The sequence below is a fragment of the Dendropsophus ebraccatus genome, chromosome 6 (genome assembly GCF_027789765.1).
Source record: "Dendropsophus ebraccatus isolate aDenEbr1 chromosome 6, aDenEbr1.pat, whole genome shotgun sequence".
Taxonomy (NCBI): Eukaryota; Metazoa; Chordata; class Amphibia; order Anura; family Hylidae; genus Dendropsophus; species Dendropsophus ebraccatus.
In genome coordinates this window covers 104,863,017-104,890,721 of record NC_091459.1, presented here as the reverse complement: position 1 = coordinate 104,890,721, position 27,705 = coordinate 104,863,017, and the positions used below count along the sequence as shown (strand labels likewise).

Here is a 27,705-nt window from a genome sequence, read left to right as displayed (position 1 = left end):
ACTGTCCAGAGCAGCAGAGATTTTTATGACAGCTCCATGCAGCTCCATAGAGAATAAATAGAGCTGAGGGTCACGTGCCCAACCGTGGATCTATTCAAAACAGAGGGCGGGAGGCCGGTCTGCAGAGCGCCGGGGGTAAAGAGGTAAGGCTCTCCGCAATCTCTTACTTGTCCATATACTGTGGATAGAGGACAACTATGTTTTAAACAGTGAACCACTTTAAGTATTTTGTATGATTTTACAATCCACTCCTTATTGTGTTCTTGGTTTGTAGCTACAGCTCTTCTAGATTTTCATCACTTTCATAAAATCCCCAGAGCTGACACATCATAGTATTGTTCTCTGTCCTTGGCTATAGACGGAGAATAGACAATTCCATTTTTTGGAGTATTAGCTATGATGTGTGTATCCAGTTCACTTGCTCTGCAGCCGGCTGCACCTTGGTTTAGTATAAGCTTTGGATAAATGGTTCGCTGCTAAAATCGGATCTGTTGTGTAATGTGAAAACAATTATTCGGTAAGGCGTGAAAACACTCCTGAGTTACTACCATAAACACTTAGAAGGTGCTAGTGTCACAACTGGTATCAGACACGTTTTGTGAGACATCTGCTCGGTTCTAAACTCACTGCCTAATTTATGGTATTCAGAGAACACAGCTCGGTTATCGGTATTGCGTAAACTATTTAATCTTCATTCCCATTTTTCGTTCCCATTTTCATTTTTAGTTAGTTTTTTTTGTCAGTATGACACATAATATATTTTTGCTTCACAGAAAATGCAAATCAGCAGGATAGCTGCTATTATTATAGCCAGATATACGGTGTTCATATGTAAAGATACGCTAATCCGTTCTATAGTCCATTAAAAACTTTACCTATTAACTAAAAGGAGGAAAAAAAAAAAGTAGTGAAAAATTGCTAGGCACAAGATTAGGCCTTTAATGACTATATCGGACAGGACAATTGTCTTTTCAGTAGAGCTTTGCTTACCATGTCACCATCTAAAAACAGGCTACATTTGTGTATTACGTCGACAAGCAGTATGCAGCAGTATACATCAGTATCAGCATTAGTTGGACTGACTATACGGTTTTAATGGACTGACCATAATCTAGAACAGTTTTTTGTGGGACTCAAAGTATGGCTGCCTGTGCTTTGGAGTCCCACAAAAAATTAAAAATTGACTGAACATAGTCACTAATAAAGCTACTTTCAGTCCTTTCAGTCCTTTTCCAGGCAAAAATGTCTTTTTCTCTTATATATGCCTCCCTGTGCAGTAAAACCAATGAAGACCGCATACTCACCTCCCCATGCCCCTGCCACATTGACAATTCCCAGTCTCCGCGTCTGCCCTCTTGTTCCTCAGAAGCAGAAAGAAGAGGAAAGCTGTGGGGAGAGTCATGAGTGGCAGTGGCACAGGTTCTGAGAGGTGTGTATACAATCTTTGTTGGTTTTAGTACACAGGGAATCATATCATTTTTTTGTTTTCTCAGAAAACCCCTTTAGGGTACGTTCACACTTACCGGATCCGCAGCAGATCCGCAGCAGATTTCATTTAAATAACTAAACACAGCATCAAATCTGCACCATCAAATCTGCTGCGGATCTGCTGCGGATCCTGTAGGTGTGATCTCACCCTTAATGGGTCTGGTGTATACGTCATATTACCTTACTACCAGCTTACTAAGGAATACCACATATGTAGACTTTAGTCATATGTGAACAGTTGCTAATACTCCATTTTCTGACTATCTTGATTTCCCCAAGCCCCATAAGGTGTGTCTGACATGTTACATGGTAGTGAGTCAGGACTACCAGTTCTGTGTGTGTGGCAGGGAGTGTGTCATCACTTCTCTGTGACTGCCTTTATGTAGAATAGCTGTCTATCAGAATGCCATCAACATCAGTCACACAAACAGGTTAAACATATCTTTAGTAAGTACAAAATAGATCGCTGGAAGCCTTTGAGTTGTGGAAATGACTGCCTGTCACTGCACTTATTTCAAAGAATCAACTTTATTTAGAAAAGAGATTTTTGTGCACATTCCAGCGCTATAGAATTGCTGATCAGAAATGGGAGAAAAGAATAGTCTTAAAGGGGTAATGCAGATTTAGAAACACATAACTACCTTCTACCAGTAATAGCGCCACTCTTGTTTTCAGTTAGGGTGTGGTATTGCAGCTCATTTCTATTAAAGTGAATGAATATGAGTTGTAATACCACACACAGCTCGAGTGGTACTGTTTTGGAAGCAAGGAGCCATGTTTGTTTTTCTAATCTTGGATAACCCCATTAACACTCAAATATGGTGGACAGTATACCAAACCAGTTCTACATACATTATGGTAAATTTTACAATTTCACATGACATATAGTTAAGTTAACATAAACAATAATAATAATAATAATTATTATTATTATTATTATTTGTATAGCGCCAAGAGATTCCGCCGCACTTTTTTTTTCCAGGTAAACTTCTTAAGCAGTTTGAAGTGTCACACATCTACTTTCCTATTGACGTAAATAGCAGCATTCACGATGTCCACCATGTTATTGACACGGCCTAGCAGACTGCCCCCTTTCCCTACAGCTTTTGTCTAAAATTGCATCATAGTCAACCAAACTGTTTTCATTGTACTGTATATGTTTTTCCTCATACTTTTGTGTAGCAGACATATAAGGTACTATGGCCAGTATCAAACATACGGTATCGTTGTTTGTTTTATCACACATTGGAGGACATTTACTAAGGAGTCTAATGAGTTTGACTCTTCTAATGGGGATTGGTGAATATTTTGTTCCATTATCTTAGGATTAATTCATTAAAATATAGCACTGCCATAGTGAATGAATCTAAGTAAAATGTCGCAGAAAAAGTCGCAAAAATTCATATTCACATGGCACTGACCAGACGTAGGCTAGCACCTCTTTGTGCGATGTTTTTAAAAGTTGCAAATTATAAATTGGGCGCTAATGCAGGATTTTTTAGGTGGGGGGGGGGACTTTTGGGTGAATACTCAAAACAGGCAGATTAAAAAAAAAGTTGCATATAAAAAATATTCCCTCAGTGAATACTGGTTCAAAAATAGAAAAATGGGTAAAAAATTTAATTATTATCCAAAAAGGGGCCAGTAGAACTGGTCCAATGATGACTCTTGATTTCTCAAGTGCCCCAAAAGAAAAAAAAATATAGAAATGCGTTCCAATTATTCACCTAAAAATAGCGCATGCGTGTGAAACGGCTGTCATGGCTTTTGTGAATAGTGGTTGGCGTCCAAGCCCGCCACAGATGTGTTTGCTGTATTTTAACCTGCACTTGAAATAAAGACAACGCATCACAACGGTGAGTGCCCCCGTATCTTTTTCTATATATATTAGATCTGTACAGTAAATCATTACCTCTAATAAATATAAGTATGTTAATGGTGATGTTCTAGCAATGTAAAGAGATATTATTGTTAGGTTAGATTTGCTTTTGGTGCTCTTTTCTTATATGATATATGTATTGGTCTAAATGCGTCCGTGTTAAAGATCATCATTATGAATGACTGACCATCATAATATTCTAAGGTCATGGGAAAGATAGAAGGAAATTCATCCTCCGGCCCATCATTATGTTGTTAGACATCATTGCACATCCTTAGGCTATGTTCACACAATGTCAAAAATATTGAAAAGATGGCCGATTTTCATATTTAAAAAAATGTCCGTCTTTGCTGCGATTTAACTTACTGCAATGACAATGCATTGAAGTCAATGAGAAGACAGATGTCCAATGCACACAGTGTATTAAATAACAGACGTTCTTGCAGTGGACGTGAAAATAATGAACGTTAATTATTTTCAGACATCTTTTGCAAACAACGGACGTTTTTTATTAGTAGTTCACACACAGTTTTTCTTTTCTCACCGTTCTTTCTCCGTTTTTACTATTAAATTCAATGGACTTTTCAATTAAGCCGCATCCAAAGGGCAATTAGTAAACCCAAACTAAAAAATTGTGCAAACACCAGTCATTGCACTAAGGGGAGGACAGGCAGCTAAATCACGTCTGTTATTTTAGACTCAAAATAATGGACTTCATTTTAAACGGAGCTCAAAAGACGTTTTGTGTGAACATAGCCATAGAATGCATGAGCATTGACTACATTTCGGTCTTGGTGACTGCGGCAAGATATTTTCTACCTGACCAAAAATATGGTGTTCTGGCAATGGTGACTAATGAGGCCTTCGGACTGGCAATATGTCTATTGTGCCATCAATGGCTTTCTGTGTAATGCAGGAATATGCTCCTCCATTCTCTAGTGCAGCTAATGCTGATTTCTTATGTTTTTTTGGAAAACTGCCACAGGAGTTATTGTCCCAAAGCCAGAAGTAAATTAAAATAGGATGGAAAATATAAAAGGAGTAGACATAACTGAACTTTTCAAAAGTTCAGTTCGGCAGGTTCACCAAACTTTAATGTAAACTGAACCTTAACGAACCATATTAAAACAGCTAAACGACTGCAGGTTTTTAGCTATTTTAATGAGTTTTCTAAAGCCACCCCTTATTCTTACATGTTCACACTCCCTTGGGGTCCTTTTTCTCTGGTCCCATCCCGGCGTCTTCTACGGGGAAGGCCCACTCAGCCAATCTCAGGCTCACTGGGATGGGACAGCACCATGGCATGTGATTGGCTTAATGGACTTTCACTCCCGAGACAAGAGAGAGAGCCCGCTCAGCCTATGATAGGCTGCAGTGCTGTCCCATCCTAGTCAGCCTATGATTGGCTGTGCAGGCCTTCACCATAGAATACACTGGGACGTGACCAGAAAGACACCAGGAGAGACCAGGGGGCCATGGACCAGTGAAAATATGTTTTATTTTTTTACATGAGCTCATCCATCTTGCCGAACCCCTCTGTACTTTGCAGAAGTTAGATTCGGTAACAAATAAAAATTTTTTGCAAAGTTTGAAACAAATCTGGGTTCGCAGGTTCGCTTTGCTTATCTCTAAAAGGGAGGACTTGTACTTCTCTTTCCTGTTGGTTCCTGTTGGCGCAAAAACTACAGTGGCAGATTTTAAAAAACAGCTGTGTGAAACCAGCCTCATACTCAAGAATGTTTAATGGGCACCTCCTCTAATGAAGTGTTTGACTATAGGTTTTATAAAGGGTTTTAAGGGCTATGTTAAACCATTAATGCATTGAGTCATTGAGTGTTCCAAAGACACTGAAAGGCAAATAGCTGTGTAGAGTCCACGGTTCATTCCATAGTTTTAACATTGTGATTTGTGAAATCCATGTCAATGTACAATGTCCACGTCCATGTATACTATATATAGTTTCATATCTTTGTGGGAAATAGTGAACTACATAACTGTAAAGAATGTGCTTGTTGTACACACAGGAGATGTTACTAGGTGCGGCTGAGTGACTGTAAAAACACATATTCATTAACTGTATTAATTCATCTTCTCAGGTCCTAGTTGTGAGAAGTTACCTGGTTCTGGGATTAGGGCTGTATTAACAGCTCCTGCTGCCCTAGGCACTCAAAGTTATATAGATTTGCAAATTACTTCTATTAAAAACTCTCAAGTCTTCCAGTACTTATCATCTGCTGTATGTTCTACAGGAAGTGGTGGATTCTTTACAATCTGACACAGTGCTCTCTACAGCCACCTCTGTCCATGTCAAAGACTGTCCAGAACAGTAGCAAATCCCCATAAAAAACCTTTTCTGCTCTAGACAGTTCCTGTCACGGACAGAGGTGGCAGCAAAGAGCACTGTGTCAGACTGGAAAGAATACAACACTTTTGAAGGACATGCAGCAGCTAATAAGTACTTCTAAATAGAAGTAATTTACAAATCTGTATAACTTTCGGATTCTAGTTGATTCACAAGATATTTTTTTCTGCTGGATTACCTCTTTAACAAGCCCCATTACTGCAATTCCACAAATGTCAGAATTATTTCCTGCAGATCTGTCACATTCTCAGTTATATTTATAACTAGTTCATACAGTCTAAGATAAATGTATTGCCATTCATGCTTTGAAAACAGCAAGACAACTAGTACATGTATTGCTATGCAGTGCTCAAAGAAATACAGTTTGAGGCCATGTTCACACTACGAAAGTAACGTAGTAATCACAGCCATTGTAACAACAGCCGTGATTTCTATGGTACTTATGTAGTGCTGCATTCTAAGGAATCCCGGCCAGAGTGTATACACTTCGTCCGGGATCCCTAGCGGCGCCGGCAGAAATTGACATGTCACTGAATAGTGGCCGCAGAAAACCCTGTCAGTTCACACAATGGAGTGTGCAGCTCAGGCCACGCGCTCCGTTGTGTACAGCGGGGAATTCAGCGGCAGTAAAGATCATCCGGGATGATCTTTTCTGACACCAGTTGTTCCAAGACCCGGCTGGGTCACAGAACAGCCAGTTCCATACCAAGTGGAAACATGGCCTGAGGCTATGTTCACACAACGTACTATTTTTGAAAAGAACAGCCATTGTATTCCATTAAAACTACGGACGTTCTATTCATACTGCATTGGGCTATGTTCACACAACGTTTTTTCCTCTCTGTTTTTGAAAAGAAAATATAACGTCCGCTGTTTGCAATAGACATCCGAAAATAATTGTCATCGGTCATTCCATTGACTTCAATGCATCGCACTGAAGTCAATTAAATTGCGGCAATAAGGGACGTCATTGTAAATAGAAATTGAAGTCAATGAAACAATGGTCATTGTTCAATACACTGTGGGAAAACAACGACCATTGTTTCCCCACAGTGTATTGAACAATGACCATTGGCCATTGTTTAATGCATTGTGTGAAAACAATGACCGCTGTTCCATTGACTTTGATGCATATTATTGCAGTATCAAAAGAACTTTTAAACTTTTAAAAAAATAGTATGTTGTGTAGCCTAAGGATTATTCTAAATGTTTGCGTCGTCCTGCGGTCTGAATAAACCCTTACGTACCCAGACATATTAATCACTGTGTGTTACCTGTGTAAAACAAGTGTAAGGTGATAGCTGGGAAATGTATTTTCTAGACAGAACAAAGCATGGAGCACATGTATAACTGGTCAGACCTGGTGCAGGTATTGTGTCTTTTTTTTATTTCAGATATTTGTCAGTCATGTGAAAATGTAGAAATATGTGTCAGACATAGCTCATTTACTGTAAATATATATTGCCGGCCTATCCAAACAGTGTGGTTATTGAGGGTCTGACCGCCATGGTTACTAGCACAATCCTATTCCAGGTACAGCAGCGTTTACCTACATATTTCTGTCAGTTCTCTTGTATGTAGCCAGTTTTCTAAAATTGTTGGCCATCAATAATAGATCGTTAGAGACCAACTATTGGCACCTCCACCAATCAGCTAAAACTCAACTGCAGTACCAGGCATGACCACTACTAACTGTACAGTGCTGTGTCTGGTAAATACTAAAGCGGATGCGCTACATCCTGGAGCTCTGGCATCTCTTCAAATAGCTGATTGGTGGGGGTGCCAGGAATGGGGGGGGGCAGTGTTATACTGATGTTTTATCATTGCTTTTTATTAAACAGTAATATGGTATTACCTAGTGTACTTACTGCCATTCCTATCTAATGCGGGATTGAACCTATGTGGTAACAGCAGGCTAACAGTATACTGGAATTAGTATGGATTCAGGCTGGATTATACGTGTCATATGTTAAAGCTACTGGTGTTTCCTCTTACATTCAGTTCAGGGGATTTACCGCTGTATCAGCTTTACATGCATGAAGTTAGACGCATCTGGTTTTTGTCACATTCTCTTATTCATGGTTGTTATTTTTCATGCCTTCCAGCAGTGGAAGAATGTAAAAACCAATCAATTAAAAGGACACTAACCTTTTAAGAAATGTTTCAGTATAAGCTGTCATCTTTGTGTATAGGGAGTAGCACTATTTCTGGCCATTATATAACTTTATAAGGATTATAGGTTTATTTTTATCAGCACTGCTCTATAGGCTTCATCTTTCATTTTAGGCTATCCCTAAGCTAGTGATTATAGAATAGCTGCTATGATGTCACACACCCATACACTTTACACATACAGTAAAGGAGATCCTGTTCCTCTTTATCTCTATAGCAAGCCCTCAGAAGCAGCAGCAATATGGAAGACATTTTAAAGCAGTAATGAGCAGTGCCAGCTGTGATTTGAATCTAGCATCGGTCTGAGATATATTACTTCCTTTCGCATAGTCTCTATGTGTCTCTCTCCCTGTCTTACCTTAAAGTACCTGCTCCTCCCTCCTTTTTTCTCCAAAAACTTCCATGGGCAGCATATAACTTGATCCCTCAGTGAGCTGATCTGTCTTGAGATAGATGTTTAGCAATTTTCCAAGTGTACATGTATAAGTATGTATTTTACATTATAATAATATTGATTAAAAATGTGTTAAGAAAGTTTTTTTGTTACATCAGGGGTGCACAGGCATGATGGGGATGATAGTTTTTAAGCAGCTGGGAAACCACAAGGTGTGTACCCCTGTGTTACAGAAAGGGCAAGAAGATATTGGATATCATGTTTTAGTCTATGTCGCCATAATTTCCCCTACATTCCCCTTATATATGTCAATTAATATGCCTCCATTACTGAATTCCATCAAGAACATAATTGCCAGGCAGGGTCATATTTGCCCATTGAGATCCCAAGGCATCAGTGTTGAGAAAGACTGTAAGTGAGTTAAAAAAATACTTATAGTGCCATTATATATGCAGATAAATATATCTTAAATTATCCCCCCCCCCACACACCCAATGAGCTAACTGTATTCTTTACAGAGTGACTCCTGCTTGTTGTATTTACAATCTATGTGTATACTGCACTATACTATTCCTAGCTGCCTTGCTCCCTGCTCTGTTGGTGACTTATGTAATTGAGGTGCACATGTTTATGTACCACATAGTTTGTTCTTATGGGCTTAATTGTTTTTATGTCTTTGTCAATAAAGTTATTTTATTTAGTAATTGTTGGGTGTGCACATTCTTGCATGTCTTCTCTTTTACTCTTTAGATTGTATAGCATCCTGTTTGTTATATCCTCCGCTGATTGGTGGTGCCCACCCTGCTTTATATAATTAGGGCAGCATACTTTACCATCACAGTTACCTTAAAGTGACTCTGTCAGTAGGTTTATGGTGACCTATCTAAGGGCCCTATTACACCAAAAGATGTCTGGCAGATTGACAGATTTTTTCAGCCAAAGTCAGGAACGGACTATAAACCAAGAACAGTTCGTTAAGATAAGACTGAGATTTCTCCTCTTTTCAAATCCATTCCTGGCTTTAGCTGAAAAAAATCTTTAAAATAATCTGTCAGACATCTTTTGGTGTAATAGGGCCTTGAGGGTAGTTGCTGGAGGGTGGAGGTAGGGGTGTACACAAAATCCTTTTCTCCTGCATATTAGGAGAACAGCTGAGCAGAATGATGTAAGTAATACAACGTCCTGTTCAGCATTTCTGTCACTAGTTTATGCTGCCCTCATTTAAGGCAGCATAAACCTAGTGATAGATTCCTTTAACAGAGGTGGAGCAGCATTATACTGAATTAACTCGCACCTTATTTCTGGGGACAACTTGCTACTTTGATATGATGAAAACCATTATAAACTGAGAAACAGAAATCATTTAATATTGATACTGTATTACCCTTGGGTGGTATATAAAAGCCACAATCTCATTGGTAGGTGTAGACAACGTCCCCACTTTTCCTGTGCACTATTGTAATTCTCCCCTGATTGCTTGTTTTCTTTTCCCAGTGCCTTAATCTTGCTATACAAAGTGATTACAGCAAATAAATGGATACTATAGATACTATACAGCATCGCAGCATGAGAAAAACACATAGGCCTAATATTAAGGTTGTACTGTTAGGAGGTTAACCAAGTCACTCTTAGTAGGTGGTACCAACAGAATTTGGTCGGTATTCTTTGGGTGATTAGGTCCTATCGGGAAAACCATTGACAGTGGACGTGGGCATCATAGATGTCCTTCCCAATACCAGTGCATCACAGTTACAGTGACTGCCTAATATTACAAGGATGTTTTCAGAGTGGAGCATTATAGGGAGGGGGTTATAATAGCCCAAAAGCCCCCAAAACTGTAAAATGCCAGCACACTAACAGCTACTTTACCTTTTGTTAACTGCATATGTTCTTTTGTACACTTTCGGCAATTATTTGAGTTTGTTATACTATTAATGTACCAGCCCTGCCCCCATTTAATTCTATAATTCACTGTAATTCTCTCCAGAAGGTTTCAGTGCTTGAGAATGATCCATAGCATTGTCAGAAACACTCGTCAGCTCACTGCATACTGCTGTGTGAATATATTACTTAGTGTGTGTGTGTGTGTGGGGGGGGGGGGGGGGGGGGTCACTGTATCCAGCGCTACAAATGCATGGCCACTTTTCCCATTCTCTTGTCTCCAGATTGGATGGGGTTTCAAACTCATTGCATTGAAGTAAATGGAGCTTAATTGCAAACCACACCTGAACTGGAGACAAGAAAGTGGAAAAAGTGGCCATGTTTTTGTAGCGCTGGATAACCCCTTTAACTCTTCCATACAAGTTTGTGGGACATTCAGAATCAGGTAAGGGGCTGTTCATGTTACATTTAGGCTATACACTGTGGGGGTATACATTAGGATACTGTCGTTAAGGTGTTATGACCTATGCCCCAGAAATCCATGGCCAGTCAAAATAATTCAGTAGACCAAACACATTTGGTCTATTTGACACTGGTATGCTGTTTATTTTCAGGACATAATAGCATAGTCTACCATAGTCTACCATGCTTTTGTATTGTGCAAATCAGTAGTAGCAAGATAACCGCTATTATCCCACACTCACAGTATACAGCCGTATACACTCTCAGTAGATGTCTGAACACACTGCCTATCTCACAACAGCTTCTAAATATATGGTTTTTATACTTTTAACCTTAACAAGGGCTTTTGTGGGTCCCTTCTACCCAACTTCACCTAAAAGCTTTCTCTCCCTGGTGTACAGCCTGTCCCTCTCTAGCTTCAAACAAACAGCAACTGACACAAATCTGAAATCACTTTTCTTATATTCAGGAGGTGGCGTAGTTTAGCCAGCCAATCACAGTTAGAGAGTCCTACCTATTCCTAGTGCCTATCCCTCCCCCTGCATATTTATTGGCGAATCAAATTTTTACTGCATTGGCATTTGAATAATTAAACAAATTCGAATAGCTCGAATAGCGTACTATTCGATCGAATAGCTATTCGATTGCATTATTTCACTAAATAACACACATTACAAAGTTATACAACATTGTAATGTGTGTTATTCAAGTGAATGGCCCCCTTCCCCCCCCCCCCCCCCCCCCCCACGCTAGACCCCAAAGTGTGACGAAGTTTGAGCAGCTGATGACATGCTGGAGGAGGGCCGGCATGAGGGAGGGCTGGAGCGGTCCCAAGATCGTGGCTGGAGCCGACAGCAAATACGTAAGTATACAGCATCACACTTCCGGGTATAGTGTGTGTGTGTGTGTGTGTGTGTGTGTGTGTGTGTGTGTGTGTGTGTGTGGGAAACATGAGGAAGGGGGCCAGATACTTAAATAAGACACATTACAACGTTGTATAACTTTGTAATGTGTGTTATTTAGTGAAATAATACTTTACACTGCACTATCCCTTTAAAGGCGAGGTCCCACGAACACTAAAGTCACCCCTCCTCGAGTCTTGTAGCAATGCTCCCGAATCCCGTTCACAGCAGCCGGGGTTAACTGAAATGCCACAACCCTGGCTGAGTGATTGCTCACTCAGCCAATCAGTGACTAGGGCAGAACACCATCCCAGTCACTGACTGGCTAAGCCGACTATTGCTCAGCTGTGCTGTGATGTTGCTGCTGGAAGAGCTGGGTACGTGACTTACCCGGGTTCCAGCTGAAGATGACAGTCGGCAGTGGTGAACTAGACCCCAGAGTGGCACAACGGAGGCACTTAGACAGGTGAGTTTACTTGTTTGGTATTTTCTCACCCACCCCAAGCTGCCTGACAATTTTAGTGTTCGTGAGGCTTCATCTTTAATTATCCGGCTCATATATTTTTCCATTTGCATAATATTCCCAAAAGATGCCACTTAGTAAACCACAAAACATGGAATACCAAGGAGTATATAGTAATTTTCTAAACACTTAGGTAGAAGCTTCCCTTTTGGAAGCTTCTGTTTTACTATTCACTTGTATTTAACTGTAATACTCTGCATACTGTTCACACTGTCAGGTCTGGTGATCCCAGCTGACATGACCTTTAATGGAATAAGTGAACAGGAAACCTAAGATGCGCAATCCTCTTGTCCCCATTAATTTCCCTTCAATAAGTTGTTGACATTCTCCATTATGTATGTATGTATATTTTCCGGCGCGGCTGTTTATGATCCATTTGTGTTTTAGGGTAAATGGTAAATTGTATTTGCTGGCTTTTTATGCAGCACTTACTGCTCTAAATGTTTCAGATTGTGAGGTTAGAATAGTAAATACCATGGTCATACATCCTCCAAAATGGTAGATGCTCCACACTTTTTTTATTTTGTAGCAAATAATTACAGATGACTTTATAAGTGAAACATTCTGGTTTCATGATACGTCGTTCAACTTGTTCGATGATCGGAATGGTTATAACAATCATTTTTGAACATATTCGCACGTGTAAACGTTTATCTTGCGATGTACGCAACTGCGCAATTTACGCTTTGCACTTCATAATCTGTACGCATGTGCATAGACTGAAATGTATGCTTCTACTGTACTTTCAATACTTGTGCATGAATATTCGGCAAACACAAAACGATCCTGATCCTTTTTATGTTTGTGGATTGGGATCTCATACCGAACATCGGGATGTTCGCTCATCACTTCTAATGATATTTTTCCATGAGTAAATTTAGATGTATATAGTGAGAAAATTTCCCCAGCATCAATGCTGGATCTGGTATGTCTTAGATGTATAACTAAGGGTAAGTATTTTTGGTGAATTGTTCAGTTAGTGTCATGTAATTTGCTGCCATTCTACAGAGAAGCCTATGGGAACAGCAGTAGAAACAGCTATGTACAGTACCTAGAATATATACATCGATCTAATGAATGCCTTAAACCAAAACACAATGGGGGGAATTTATCATGCTTAGGTCACAGATTTTTGCACAAATCAAGTAATTTGTGTAAAATTAGCTTCTTTTTGCTGGTTCACAACCCGTACACCAGATGGATGGATGGGCAGGGAAGGGCAGCATGGCACACAAAGGGGAGAGGGGTGATTGGTGGGACATAGCTTCCTACCTAGTCCAATTTACCATGTAAAGCAGGCCAAAATCATGGTGAAACTCTGCCCCAGCTCAGAACTGACATGGGGTTCTGAGGCTGTAAATCCGACATAGAACATATGGGCGGAGATTTCGTTGAGACTGATGTACACATATCCCTCTCATAGTGTCTTTTTAACCTGCATTTTAGTAGCTTTGTTTGGAATTCTTTATTTTCAAAAGTATTTTTTATGTTTTTTTTTTGTTTGTTTTTTACAAATGTGGTGTTTTTGGTGGTATTTTTTTATTTACTGTACCTTCATTTTGTATCTGTGTTTTACGAAAGTTATACGAAGAGCATACTGCGTATAAAAAATATATAAAATAAAAAGTAAAGCAGCTGCAACTTGAATACAGTCAAGCAAAATTCAGTGTTTGCATTTTGTTTTACCTTTCGAGTATATACATAGTTCACCTTGGTTGGCCGGGAGGGGGAAACCCAAGTGTGCTGGGGTCAAAAAAGAGTCTGTTTCTGCTGTGCTGTGTCCCCCTCCTGCAAAAGACAGGGACATACTGTTATCTGTGATATATACAGGTTTATTGTGTTGCCAGGCTGCTGTTAAATAAATGTTTAATGTAAGTAGTACTTATACAGAGACAGGATCCACAGCATGACATTGGAATCAAACAGCATAGCAACATAGTGGTCCGACAGTGCTTTCTGGTTGTGCAAGTGTCAGGCAGCATGCACATTTATAAGCTAGCAGCCATAAGGACTCACACACTGGACAAACGGTGGTGTGTGTGGTGGGGGGATTGGGGGATTGCAGCTCTGCAGAGTAATGTAATGTGATGTGATGGAAAGGAGGGGGGAAGGGGTGAGTATCTTGCCAGTGACCCACAGTGGCAACATTGGTTCAGACAAGAGCAGACGTAGAGGAGTCATAAGAGTACCATAACACATTTCACACAACTGGCCATAGCACAAAAGTGTGCAACTTTTTTTTTTACATTAAGCTAATAATAAATAGCCCCTAAAGTGTTCTGCACTACAATCAATGCAAATGCAAATTCTGTGTAGCAATAAAAGTAGAGTAACCATCAAGTTTTTTTCCTCTCAGTAAGAAGAAAGACTTCTCTTTTACTACGAGAAATGCCTGTGCCATATCAGCGTATACAGATATGACCTTGTTAAGAAAACAAGTGAGAGTGTACGTAGTCCCCTCAGAACCTGTGTCGCTGTGCTCCATAACTCCCATGGCTCAGTCCTCTGTTTGATAAGGCCATGATAGGAGGTATGATTTCTGTCCAGGACATTGGCTACCTCGGGAGGTGACATTGTTAGGTCTCAAAGGGTTAACTGAATGGTTGAATATATTGCATTCTCTGTGAGCAAAGTGTTTAGAAGAAGAAAGTTTCCATGTCTTCAGGGATTAGGGGAAAATATTACATTCCCTCTCTTAGAATGTTTAAACCAGAGACTGGTAGAGAAAATAGTAATTACAAGTATGAGAGTGTCTGCCTGAAAGAATGGTTAGAGTGGGTTTTGTTTCACTAGCTAGGTAGGTAAAATCGTTGTATCTGTGGCTTGTATAAATATACTTGATACTAATACAGTGGTTTAAGTGGTTTAAGAGTAACTTGGATTGAGAGTGTTTTGCAAGAAGAGCTTACAGTTTTTCAAAATTGTAACTTGGTTTAAGAGCTCCCTGTACTAGGTGGGAGAGAAAGTCAGGGAGGGTCATGGTCTGCACAGCGTGGTGTACAGCCCTGTACTCTGACCCAGGAAGTCTCCCTCACCTTCAAAATCATAGCAGATCCACTTCAGGCTGGGGCTTGCACCAGGGGACAGGATTGTGGAGGTAATCTCTCCATAGCTGTATCCCCTCTCACCCTGGACAGAGAGTGCTGCTATACTTTGCCCACATATATCGTGCTCATTCCATTATGCTCCTTGCAGTCTCTGTCAGCCCTTGTGTTTCCCATCCTCTCCATTTCTACTATAATGTGCTTACAGAGAAAAAAGAGAAATACATGTGCTCATGTGCAAACAACAGGAATATGTTTGCGTATTAGGTAAGGCAAAAACGCACTCACCTAATGGAGTTAGGTGAGTTAGGAATAGAGTACTGAGGGCACAACACCTAGAATCACTTGTGGAAAAACCAAAGGAGGATCTCCGGGAGTTGCTGCCACTGATCCCAACCGGATAAGAAACAACCAGTAATGATCAATATGACAAAGAAGAAAAAAAGGGGAATCTTGTATCAGGCACTACACCAGAGAATAAAATCAAACATTTATTGCACTAAATACGACAAAAAACTATTTTGTTTTGAGAACGAAACGTCCTCTTCATCAGGTATGTGCAAACATGATGAAGAGGACGTTTTGTTCTCAAAACAAAATTGTTTTTTGTCGTATTTAGTGCAATAAATGTTTTATTTTATTCTCTGGTGTAGTGCCTGATACAAGATCCCCCTTTTTTTGTTCTTTGTCCTATAATGTGCTTACACTTACACTCAGCCATTCACACTGCTGCTATAATGTGTCTGCACTTACACTCAGCTATACACACTACTGCTATATTGTGCCTGCACTTACACTCAGCTAAACACACTGCTACTATAATGTGCCTGCACTCACACTCAGCCATTCACACTGCTGTATGAAGAAGTTTCTGTCACTGTCCTTCTGCATAGCTCTGTGATTTTCACTTTCTGATTGGTCCATGGTGAACACACACCCCTTCCCCATTGTGATCATGTGACCACACAGACCTCTGACAGCAGCCCTGCTTCTCTATTCTAGCCTGTTGTACTACGCTACTGCATAATGAGGATCTGCAGTTCCATCCCGTATCTACAAACTGCTGCTGTGTTATCAGGTTTATGCACTTCCTATACATTATATACCACATGCTGATTGCTATACTGTACAGTAACTTATATCACATATTAAGCTGTTTCTAAATGTTTGTTTTATTTGTTTAACATGTTATTCCGTATATAAAATCATTATTTTGGGGTTGGGGAACCAATTCTCTTATTTCAATGATTTCTTAAGGGAAAATTTGCTTTGGTTTAAGAGTGGATTTGGATTACAAGCACCGCCCCGGAACGAATTATGCTCATAATCCAAGGCACCACTGTATTTATTTTAATTAGGAACTTATAGAATGGTTATGGGCTTTGACATTCAGCACCCCTCATGGCACCTTCTAGTCTGCCTGGATCCTAGGGTTTGTGCCATTTATCCCTCTTTGTACAATTATATTACAGGCCAATTATGACTCATCCACCAAGACTAAAGGGCACAATATATATATGACTCAGTTTCCAAATAGCAACAAATATTGACCGCAACTTGCCTCAATACTGTGACGTGTTAACCAGAACCAGGAGACAAACACAGCTAGGCCTATACAGTCATGCGTGTGTGTCCATATGCTGCCAGGTAGCAAGGGCCTGTGGACATTTTTATCCCTTTTATCTCATGCACATGGCAATTTAAAGTAACACACTGTATCCCTTATGCTATATGGATGCACAGACTTCACTTCTAGATTTTGATGTGACAATAATCAGATTCATAGTCACATATTCACATTGCATTATTTTCTACACTGTAACACATCTATTGCCTATAAATAAATCTGGATAACCAGTTTATAAGGTGTCTTCTTTAGAACCAGATTTGTCATTTGATAATAATTCAGCCTTGTCTCTTGACAATGTATACAATGTGTGTACCTCTGGACTACTATCCAGGAAAGGGTTAAATGATCAGTCTACAAATATCCTCAGTAGTTTCTCATGATTGAAGTATTGTCAGCCAAGTGGAGAGAGCTATGAACTAGCCTAAAGCAAAAGCTTCTGAGGTGGGCTGACTCGCATTCAACGTGAGTTCCATATTTTATTTTTCAGTGAAGAAACTTTTTTTAAAAAACAAGAGTAGAAATAGTTTGCAGTTGTGTGTACATGGGATTACCTATAGGTGGCGCAGAGGAAGCAGGTGCACTTGGGACCTGATGACAAGAGGGGGCTCCACTCATATAAATGGAAAATAGTGTAAGATGTTGCTTTGGGACCCAAGAGTTTCCAGTTATGCTTGTGGGCATAGAAAGTTTCATGCTTCTGGTAGGACTGATGAAATGTAAGAAAACTATCTTATCTCTATTACAGGACAACAAGGATACAGGGACCCAAGAAATCGACATCTAGCAGGAAATTCATCAACTAAACACAGGTATGTCACTTATCTGGAAATGAGGCAATCCACAGTTACAAAGGTCATGTGATACTGTCCTATCCAGATAAACATGGCTGCTGCAAAGGACTATGGACTAGAGTGTTTTTCCTGTTCTGGAAACAGTACCCCAATATAATAGTATAAGTCACCGACTAGGCTGGATCACCCATACATTATCCATATGTGATCGGCAGATATTCTATATTTTACAGGCTGTGTTTTGAGGCAGGGTTCCAATCAGAGGCAGATTAACTTTACCATAGGCCCCGGGCTGTTTACCAAGCTTGGGTCCCCACCTCACTGTAACTATGGCAGCACAAGCGTTAGTCTTTTTCCTCCATAGTGCAGACAGTAAAGGACCTGTGGTGGCATCATAGTCACGTGTTAAGGCGCTTCAGTATGTTCTCTAATGTTACTGCATTGTTTCCTGGCTGCAGTGTTACCCTGCTTTGTGCAAAATTGTGGTTAAAAAAAGCAGCAATTTTTTTAATGCAAATCATGGCAGAATACAATACATGACAATACACCACTGAAAGTAGTCTATTTAGGTGGCCATGGGCCCCCCAGGAGCTCAGGGCTCCCGGCTACCACCCAAAACTGACCTATTATAATCCGCTATTGGTTCCTAACACATCAGTCTCTGTTATCAAGAATTTCACTTAGCGTTTCTTATGACCTTGTGTTTTCCTTTAGTGCAGAAAAGAGAGGTTGTAAGTGTGATATTCATTGTTTTCTTTATCTCTGAAGCTCGGACATTAGTAGGTCACACTATTGATCTTACCGCCATAGAGCCAAATCAGAGGCCTTCTTGCCAGCCAGTACCCCACTCTGTACATATGAGGGACAGAAACCCTAAAGCAGCTGTCTATGAATGTATAACTTTTCCTTTTTGGGGGAGATTTTGGTTTGGCAGATACCCCAAAGTCTTGTTTGAAGGGTGTTTAAAGGGTCAAGTATTGACTTGCAGTTTAGCTACCTCTGAGATGTGGCACTAGAGAGCAAACTCTTTTCCTTTAAAAAAAAAAAAAAAAACTACTTTGCATACTTTTTTCCCCCAGATAGCATTACATGGTCTATAAGACTTTCTACACCAGTTTCATAGTCTCTCGAATGAGACACATTACCCCCTTGGAACTAGAAGCACTTTAGATTTTCCTGGTTAAAGGGTTTATCCAGCGCTCCAAAAACATGGCCACTTTTCCCCTACTGTTGTCTCAAGTTCAGGTGCAGTTTGCAATTAAGCTCCATTTACTTCAATGGAACTGAGTTTCAAAACCCCACCCAAACTGGAGACAACAGTAGGGGGAAAGTGGCCATGTTTTTGTAGCACTGGATAACCCCTTTAAACATTTGATTTTTCTCTCATAATAAGGCTAGGTTAACACTGCGTTTTTGCAATCTGTTTTTATCATCCGTTTTTTGCAAAAAAAAAACAGATGAAAAACAGATGCATCCGTTTTGATCCGTTTCTCTATTGACTTCCATTGTAAAAAAAAAAATGGATCAAAACGGATCTGTTTTTTTTTTGACGGACACAAAAGTAGTGTCAGCTACGTTTTTGTGTCCGTTAAAAAAACTGATCCGTTTTGATCCTTTTTTTTTTTCAATGGAAGCCAATGGAAAAACCGATCAAAACAGATGCACACAAATGCATCTGTTTTTTTCATCCGTTTTTTGAAAAAAAAAACGGATAAAAAAAAACAGATTGCAAAAATGCAGTGTGAACCTAGCCTAACCAAGTAACAGATCTTGTTAGTCACCTTTTATCTGTCCCTTATGCACCTTTACACTGGCCTATTATGGGTAAGGAGCACTTGATCGGCCCATGTGAGTGATCAGCCGAGAAGCAGGAAACACCTTTAGTGCGGCTTTAAATTTATCACTATCGTCCGCATATCTCCCAGTGTAAACACATGTGCAGCCATATATTTAAATAGACGCACGCACAATACAGTGATGGTTCATGCGGCTCAGCCATGCGGATAATCGCGCCCTCTGAAGTCACTGCAAACTAGCACAAATCTCACTGATCAGCACTCACTTGCATCCTTGCATGGCTCCATGTCGGATTGTGTAAAAGGACCATAACAATCTGATCCATGCCACTGTCCTTCTGTTTTAGGATCCCATACATCTGTTGATGTAAAAAAAAAAATGCCCATGGATATGTCCTTACTGAGAGACTTCTGTAGTGCTGATCTCTAACTGCAGAAATAACACAGGATAAAATGTTCACATGCAGATGGTGACTGAGTGGCTGCTCGTGTGTCATTTCCTCATTAATTGGGGTATCCCACAAAGAATATTTAATTACCTATTAACTAGATAGATGATAAATGTGTGATTACAATCTCTAGATAGGGGTCTGTGCCCCCTATTACTAAGGGATTTAGATGGAACAGTGGTCATGAGTGTGCATTGCCTCTCCATTCAAGCCTAAAGGAGTATAGTGCTCTGCTATCACTATCAGTCTCATAGACATTGGATATAAAAGCATGCTGTGTGCGTGACCACCACTGCTTTCAAACTCAGGACCCCCATAAATTATAAACCATTATGGGAATAGTAAAACATTGCAGAATTGTTACAGATATTTCAGTGACTATCAGTTCTGTGCGTGTCAGTCGGGTTGTTCATCCAGCACGTGGGTGAACGGAATAGAAGCAGAAATTTCAGAAAAAAATCTGATTTGTTTGAGTATATCTTTTATGATCGTCCAGGAACAAGCAACTTTAAGACATCTACTGTACATGAGAGAAATGACACCACCATTAGGCCCCTCCACACAGAGGGGCAGATTTATTACTCCAGTCTGATAGTAAGTCACTATAACCTATATAATAGCAGGTTAGACACTTTTGTCTATTGGTTGGTTTAGTTAGATTCCTTTTACATGGCCCATATATGGGGCCATTCAAGGATGCAAGCGAGTGCCGATCAGTGAGAACAGCGCTCATTTGCAATGCCTTTAGGGTGCCCTCACACGTCCTTTTTGTGTGATGTTTTTTAGGCCCCCCAAAAAATGCCAGAAGAACTGCCAATGCATTTTTTTTGCATGCATTTGCGTTTTTTTCTGGCGTCATTGACTTTGTGGGAATTCCTTTTTTTTTTTGTAGTTTAGGTGTTTTTGTGTGCTAAGCTTTTTTTTTTTTCCTCTGCCATTACATGACCTAGTTGCTGCACCAAAAAAGGAGACAAAAACGCCATAAGCACACCAATGGTGATTTTGAGACAACCAGAACAATCCCATTGAGGTCTACGATAGAATAAATGCCACAGTTTGCCAAAAAACAAAACACTACCTGCTCAGCATGCTGCATTTTGGAAAAACTGCCAAAGAGCCGAGAGTAGAAAAAAATGCAACACCAAAAAATGTGTCATGTGTGTAAGGTATATTATAAACTTCCATTGACCTCCAGTCAATGGTCACTGGCATTTTTGCAAAAAAAAAAAAAAAAAAAGCCATTGTGGTGACTACTGGGAGTGATGTTATCAGTGGTATGATACAGCTCAGCCAAAGGTTTAAATATTGAGATGCCAGTGCTAGTCCAGCACACAGGGGTGATGTTAATAACTGCTTTGTAGAGGATGGAAGGCTGTATCCCCCTGAAATGGTTGGTGACCTGCTGGGTTGTGATGAGTCCCTTGGGCTGTTGTCACGGTAGTCCTGAGTGGCACCCACAGAAAGGGGAAAAATGTCCCAAGGTGTACGGCATATTTGTATAGATGCTGGTGCAGATGAAAAGATGACTGCTTTACTGCGCAGTCTCTGAATAATACAGAACACTTTGGCAGCAAATAGATAATCTTGGTATAGACTTTAGTGCTTAACTTGGTTTGTGCTGCGGAGATACTTGAAAGTGCTGAATATAGTAGGGGTAGCTATAGCGGTGCTTGGAGAGTTTAGAGTGGAGCACCATAGAGGAGTTTGTCAAGGGAGACCCAACCCAAAGTAGTACTGTGCTCTGCCGGAACTTGAGAGGAATACTTGAAACTTAAGAGTGAGACTTGTACCCGTGTTTAGTCTGTGTCTGGCCACCTTCTGCCCTAAAGTGTTGAGTTTCCTGTCCTAATAGGGTGATACAAACCCCAGCCGTTACCTGGGTGAAGCTAAGTGTCCGAGGCTTCCCGGTGTCACCTGCACTGCAAGATAGGATATGTAGACCTTCTGGTAGCTTTGTCCTATCCAGGCTAGTTCCTCTGTATATCAGGATACTGCCCTGCCCTTTGTAGAGAGGTTCTCGGTGTGGGCTGAGATGATCCCCGACTCTTCTCCCTTTGTGGCGTCTAGCACTGCATAGTGGATATAGGTAGAGAGAGTGTCTCTGGCTGCTTCATACACGTGTGTACTGAAATTACTAACACACTAGACTGTCCCAGACAGGGGTCCTGGCAGAGCTAGGCTCTTGCTTGGCTACAGCAGGGATGTCTGCTCTATCTGTCCTCCTCCCACAAGAAACCAGATTAGATTGACGCTACACTTCCTCCCAGCAAGTGACTACCTCTTTCAGGGGTATGTAAAAGACCCTTTCAGTGGTGGAAAGGAATGTGTGCAAAGAAAAGAAGAGAAAGGATAAGTCAGAAAAGAAGAGTATCTCCGTTGTCCAATAAAAGTACATAGTATATAAAAAGCAGTAACCCTTTGCTTACTTCAGCTGTGCAATAGATAAGAACTCACATAGAAAACACTGACATCTAGTGGTGAAATAACAAACTCCTTTTATCACCACTTAGCTTTGAGTAAAGGGGCTTTTGCGACCAGTGTGGGAAACACGAAACACCTGTGGTGGGACACCACACCATGGCATTTTTATTGACATTTTTTCTGAGATTTTAAGTCAGTATGAAGCCAGCCTAAGAAGGCACAATCATTTGTGTGGCCACACTGTGTTGTTTACACAGGAGATGTACAGCTAATAGTGATACGTTTTGAGGCTATGTTCACACTACATATCTTTCCGACCGTAGTGCGAACCGCGAATATACTCACGTAGTTTTGAGGTTGATGCGTTCGCTTGAAAGTATACGATATACGGCCGCACAATGCACACTACGTATGAGCTTACGGCCGGATCGTATACGGCGCCGTGAAAAATGAACAAGACCATTGTTTGAGGACGGAAATGTTTCAACTCACGGCCGTGGATTCCCATGCGGTCCCGTACGGAGTACTTATTTCAGCCAAATTGAACGTGATTTTTAGATCCAAAAGGTTCTGTGTGTTTTATTGGGCTGGGCGAAGATTTCCAAGTAAATGACCTGTTTCAGATCGTTTCGAAACAAGCTAGGGAAGCATAACTGTACTACGGACGTATGTTCGCGGTTCACCCGCATGTTCGCAATCCAGCCGCATGTCTATTTTTCCCACGGCCGTAGTTTCAGCCGCACATGTACGGCTGCCTATGAACTACGGCCGGACTCATACATAGTGTGAACATAGCCTGAAGCTGCACAAAACATGTGATCAGCCAAGGATCAGCTTGTCAGGGTGAGAAACGGAAACAAGCAAACTTAACACACTGAATTATTCTCATTTGTGCATTTGCTTCATAATGTGTCTAAAGTATGTTGCAACATTTTAAGACAAGATCTAATACACAGAATATGTATAATTGATGACAAAAGCTTTTAACCTTTAAGGGGGGTTCCAGGCCGCAATCTTTTTATACTATGTGCCTTTCCATGCAGTAAACACAAAAGAGCGGCTATGCTAATCACCCTATACCAAAAGAAAACATTTTTGGCCTGTACCTGGTGAATGATAGCTATGGACATTTGTGACACATATACCAGAAGATATTCCCAGCATGTACACTGAATGTACAGCTCTGGCACAATGGCCCACATTTATTAAACAATTTTCCTTTTCACTATTTTCTTCCTGACTAAAAGTGTATTTGACTACATTTACTATTTTGACTCTCTCTTCAAGAAATTTCAGACATATCTTAATGTAGACAAAGCTGAGTATTCTTTCTTACCATTTTGTCTTATTGTGCACAAAAAACTTGAGCCAAAGTTTACATATTAATCCCTTCGGGACCAGGCTAATTTTCATATTTGTGTTTTTGTTTTTTCCTCCTTGTGCTTAAAAGGTCATAGCACTTGCATTTTTACACCTACAGACCCACATAAGCCCTTATTTTTTGCGTCACTAATTGTACTTTGCAATGACAGGCTGAACTTTTGCATAAAATATGCTGCGAAACCAGAAGAAAATTATATGCGCAGTGAAATTGAAAAAAAAACACAATTCTTTTTCTTTGGGGGGATCGTGTTTTTACGCTGCGTGAAAAACTATGAAAAAACGGACATGTTTTATATGTTCCTCAAGTCGTTACGATTAAAACGATATATAACATGTATAACTTTTCTTTTATCTGATGGCCTGTAAAAAATTCAAACCATTGTTAACAAATATATGTCCCTTAAAATCGCTCTATTCCCATGCTTATAACGCTTTTATCCCTTGGTCTATGGGGCTGTGTCAGGTGTCATTTTTTGCGCCATGATGTGTTCTTTCTATTGGTACCTTGATTGTGCATATGCGACTTTTTGATCGCTTTTTATAAAAATTTTTCTGGATTTGATGCGACCAAAAATGCGCAATTTTGCACTTTGGGATATTTTTGCGTTTACGCCATTTACGCCATCAGGAATGTGATTAATTAATAGTTCGGGCGATTACGCACGCGGCGATAGCAAACATGTTTATTTATTTATTTACTTTTATTTATAACCTGGGAAAAGGGGGGTGATTCTGACTTTTATTAGGGGAGGGGGCTTTTTATTGACAACAACACTTTATTTATTTTTTTTACACATATACTAGAAGCCCCCCTGGGGGACTTCTAGTGTATACACTCTGACCTCTCATTGAGATCTTTGCTGTATACTTATACAGCAAAGATCAATGAGATCGGCACTCGTTTGCTTTCGGCTGCTGCAGCCGAAAACAAACGAGTGCCAAGCCGGGGACGGCACCATCCTGGAGCGGTCCCCGGCTGGCTACAGTAACGGAGATCGCTCCTCCGGGACAACGTCCCGGGGGAGCGATCTCCCCCACTAGACACCAGGGAACGGCTGAATCCGGTAATCTCCCCCACTAGACACCAGGGAACGGCTGAATCCGGTAATCGGACAGCTGCCTCCAATTATCTAATTAGCGGGCACGGCGATCGGACTGTGCCCGCTAATATCCGCAGTCCCGGGCTACATGAGGCACCTGGGATCACGGCGGTTCAGAGCGGGGTCGCCGCACGGCCCCGCTCTGAACACCCGCACCCGCACGAGGGCGTACAGTTACGTCCTCGTGCGGGAAAGGGTTAAGGGTGCGTTCACATGTACAGGATCTACAGCAGATATGCAGCAGATTTGATGGCGCAGATTTGAAGTTGCAGATTCTGTATCCACCAATCCACTTCCCCAAACTTCTGGTACTGTCTGTTTGATGGGACAAAGTCCTTCTCGTCATTTCTTTTTAAATGCGCCCAGTGCCTTAGTTAGGGTAAAAAAATGTTTAACCTGCAGCAGCCAATGTGACGTGGCCTAGAGTGTCTGTGCCCTAAGCCTGCGACACCTGTGCTTTCTTCCCCCCGTCCTCCTCAGCATTAGGAATGCCCTTGGCAGAATTTCTCCTTCTTATTGCTTTTCTAAACTTAAAGTGACTCTGTACCCACAATCTGTCTCCCCCAAACCGCTTGTACCTTCGGACAGCTGCTTTTAATCCAAGATCTATCCTGGGGTCTGTTCAGCAGGTGATGCAGTTATTGTCCTAAAAAAACAACTTGTAAACTTGCAGCCCTGTGTCAAATTGGCGTGACCTTGAGTGTCTATGCCCTAGGCTTGCACTGCCCCTCCATCCCTCCTCCTCGCCCTCTTCACCATTAGGAAGGCTCCCAGGCAGCATTTCTCCTAATCATCACCTGTCTGAACACTGTACAGGTGCCTTAACGATCCGGCGGGGCGGATTCGGCATGGGCGGGACGGGTGTCGCGCAGCAACGCCCTTAATGCTCTTATGCAAGTAATTTGCCTAAGAGCATTTAGCGATTTTAGAAACAATGCGGGGGAGGAGAGGGGTGAAAGTAATGGCCATATACTACTAAGGGACACAGGGAAGAACCTGCTGATAGTGCCACTTTAAAAGTTGTTTTTTAGGACAATAACTGCATCACCTGCCAAACGGACCCCAGGACAGATCTTGGATTAAAAGCAGCTATCCGAAGGTACAAGTGGTTTTGGGGGGGGGGGGTGCAGATTGTGGGTACAGAGTCGCTTTAAGGCACATGTGCACTCTTTAGACAACTGGATTCCTCCTTGTCATGTTTTCAGCTTAGGGCCCTTGCGCAAGAGTAAAAGAGGTGGAATTTACAAGTCGCGTAAAGGATTCCGCATGTCATTCTGCCTGTCTTATTGCTTCAATGGGATTTCTCTTGCGCCTCTGCTCTTCGCTCACAGAATAAACATGTTCATTCTTTGAGCAGAGAGCAGAGGCGCACGAGAAATCCCATTGAAGCAATAGTTTATTAAGGTTACTAATCAATATATTTTTTTTAAAAAGTTGACCCAACACTTCATATTAACCGCCCAGTCACAACTATCATATAGTAATGTCTCGCTTATCCCACCATTATCAGGTTTAATTCCTCAGCTTTATCAGTGAGGCTTCTAGCATTAGTATACATACACTTAATATACTTATCCGTATGTCCTTTCCATCACTAGTTACTGTTCCATCCCCTTCCTCCGCTCCATAACTTAGCCCCAACTCTCCATCTACTCTGTCTTCAACACCTTCTATATTGTAGTTGCCCATACAGCCCCCCCCCCCCCCCCTCGGGTCCCTAGTTTAAACACTGCTCCAACCTCCTAACCATCTTCTCCCCCAGAACAGCTGAACCCTCCCCATTCAGATGTAAATGTAGCAAAAACCCGATTCTGATTGAGAACGAGAAAAAGCAAGATAATTTAAACGTTTGACACACAGACTTTGCAAGTCACATGAATTAGCTGTGCGCCAAATCTTGTTCACAAAATGCACCATAGATCCATTTAGTTAATCTGGGCCAATGTGCGCTCTTTGAAAAATGGCCAAAAAGTTGAAAGCGGTGGCAGATTTCCAGGGCACTTACTGGCGGTAAATGTCTGTGTAGCAACTTGTGCAGCTGACTCGACCTCTGCCAGCTTTCTATCTCTGACACATTAAGCACTTCCTAAGTGCCCCCCCTCTGCTTCATCCACCTGTCTCTCTTCCCAATTTTTAGCTAGCCTTGGGTCCCTGCGGTGGCAATAAATAGGTTAGCGGGTCACAGATCTGTCCTTCAGTTGCCTATGAAGTACAGCACCATCCTTGTATATTGCACCCTTGCCTCTTCTCTCGCATTGTTTTATAGTCTATTTCTGTCTGCTCTCTAAACACCTATTCTGTTGTGCTCCCTCCTCCTAGAATCCACTCACTCCCTCTCTTTCCTCCTCCTCTCTCCTGTCCTCTCTTCCCTGGTTTTCGCATTCTCTCTTCATTTCTCCCTTCCTCCCCAGACATCCCCTTTCCGTCTATTTATCTATTACTCCTTTTCTCTATCTTTCTTTCTCCTTCTTCCCTTATTCTGCAGCGGAGAGCCCCCCACCTTCTCCATCCATAGAGTCTTTTTCTTCCCGTTTCCCTGGTAACCACCCGGAGTGCAGTCTCTGGCTGCCAGGCAGTGTCCCTGCACTCTCAGCACACTTCTGACTGTCTGAGAGAGTGCAGCATGGAGCCTCAGGCAGTGTCCGAGGAGGGGGATGTACTTACTTGTGACCCTCCAAGCCCATACGAGGAAGATCCCATCGAAGGGTGAGAGAGACAGGGTTGGGAGGAGAACATGCGATTCTGACAGCTATATATAGAAAGCGTGCAAACTGCTGACAGTCACGACAGTGTGTGTGATAACATGTGCGAGTGTTTGTGTGCGTATACCAATGCATGTCCTTCTGCCATTCCCATCGTTGTCCTTTAAGGCATGTGTTTTTCCCTGACATTCGCACATCTTCCCCAACCTCACTTATTCTCTGCAATGGTATAGCAGGTGTTTTGCAGGTATCAGAAGTATGTGAGCGGACATTGCACAGGTGTCTTCTACTTTAGGCTTCGGCTTGATCCCTTGCAGGAGAGGTTG

General features: G+C 41.3%; 1 protein-coding gene across 2 annotated transcripts in view; it reads left to right on the top strand.

The window, feature by feature from the left end:
* Positions 1–27,705, top strand: part of NGEF (neuronal guanine nucleotide exchange factor) — a 112,020-nt gene that overhangs the window by 21,154 nt on the left and 63,161 nt on the right. The window contains exon 3 of one of the 2 annotated variants that reach the window (XM_069975515.1): positions 17,483–17,546. In XM_069975515.1, the coding sequence (XP_069831616.1) occupies positions 17,483–17,546 (64 nt within the window). Of the gene's footprint in view, positions 1–17,482; positions 17,547–27,022; positions 27,384–27,705 lie in introns of those variants that run through there. The other variant, XM_069975516.1, reaches the window with a different exon arrangement.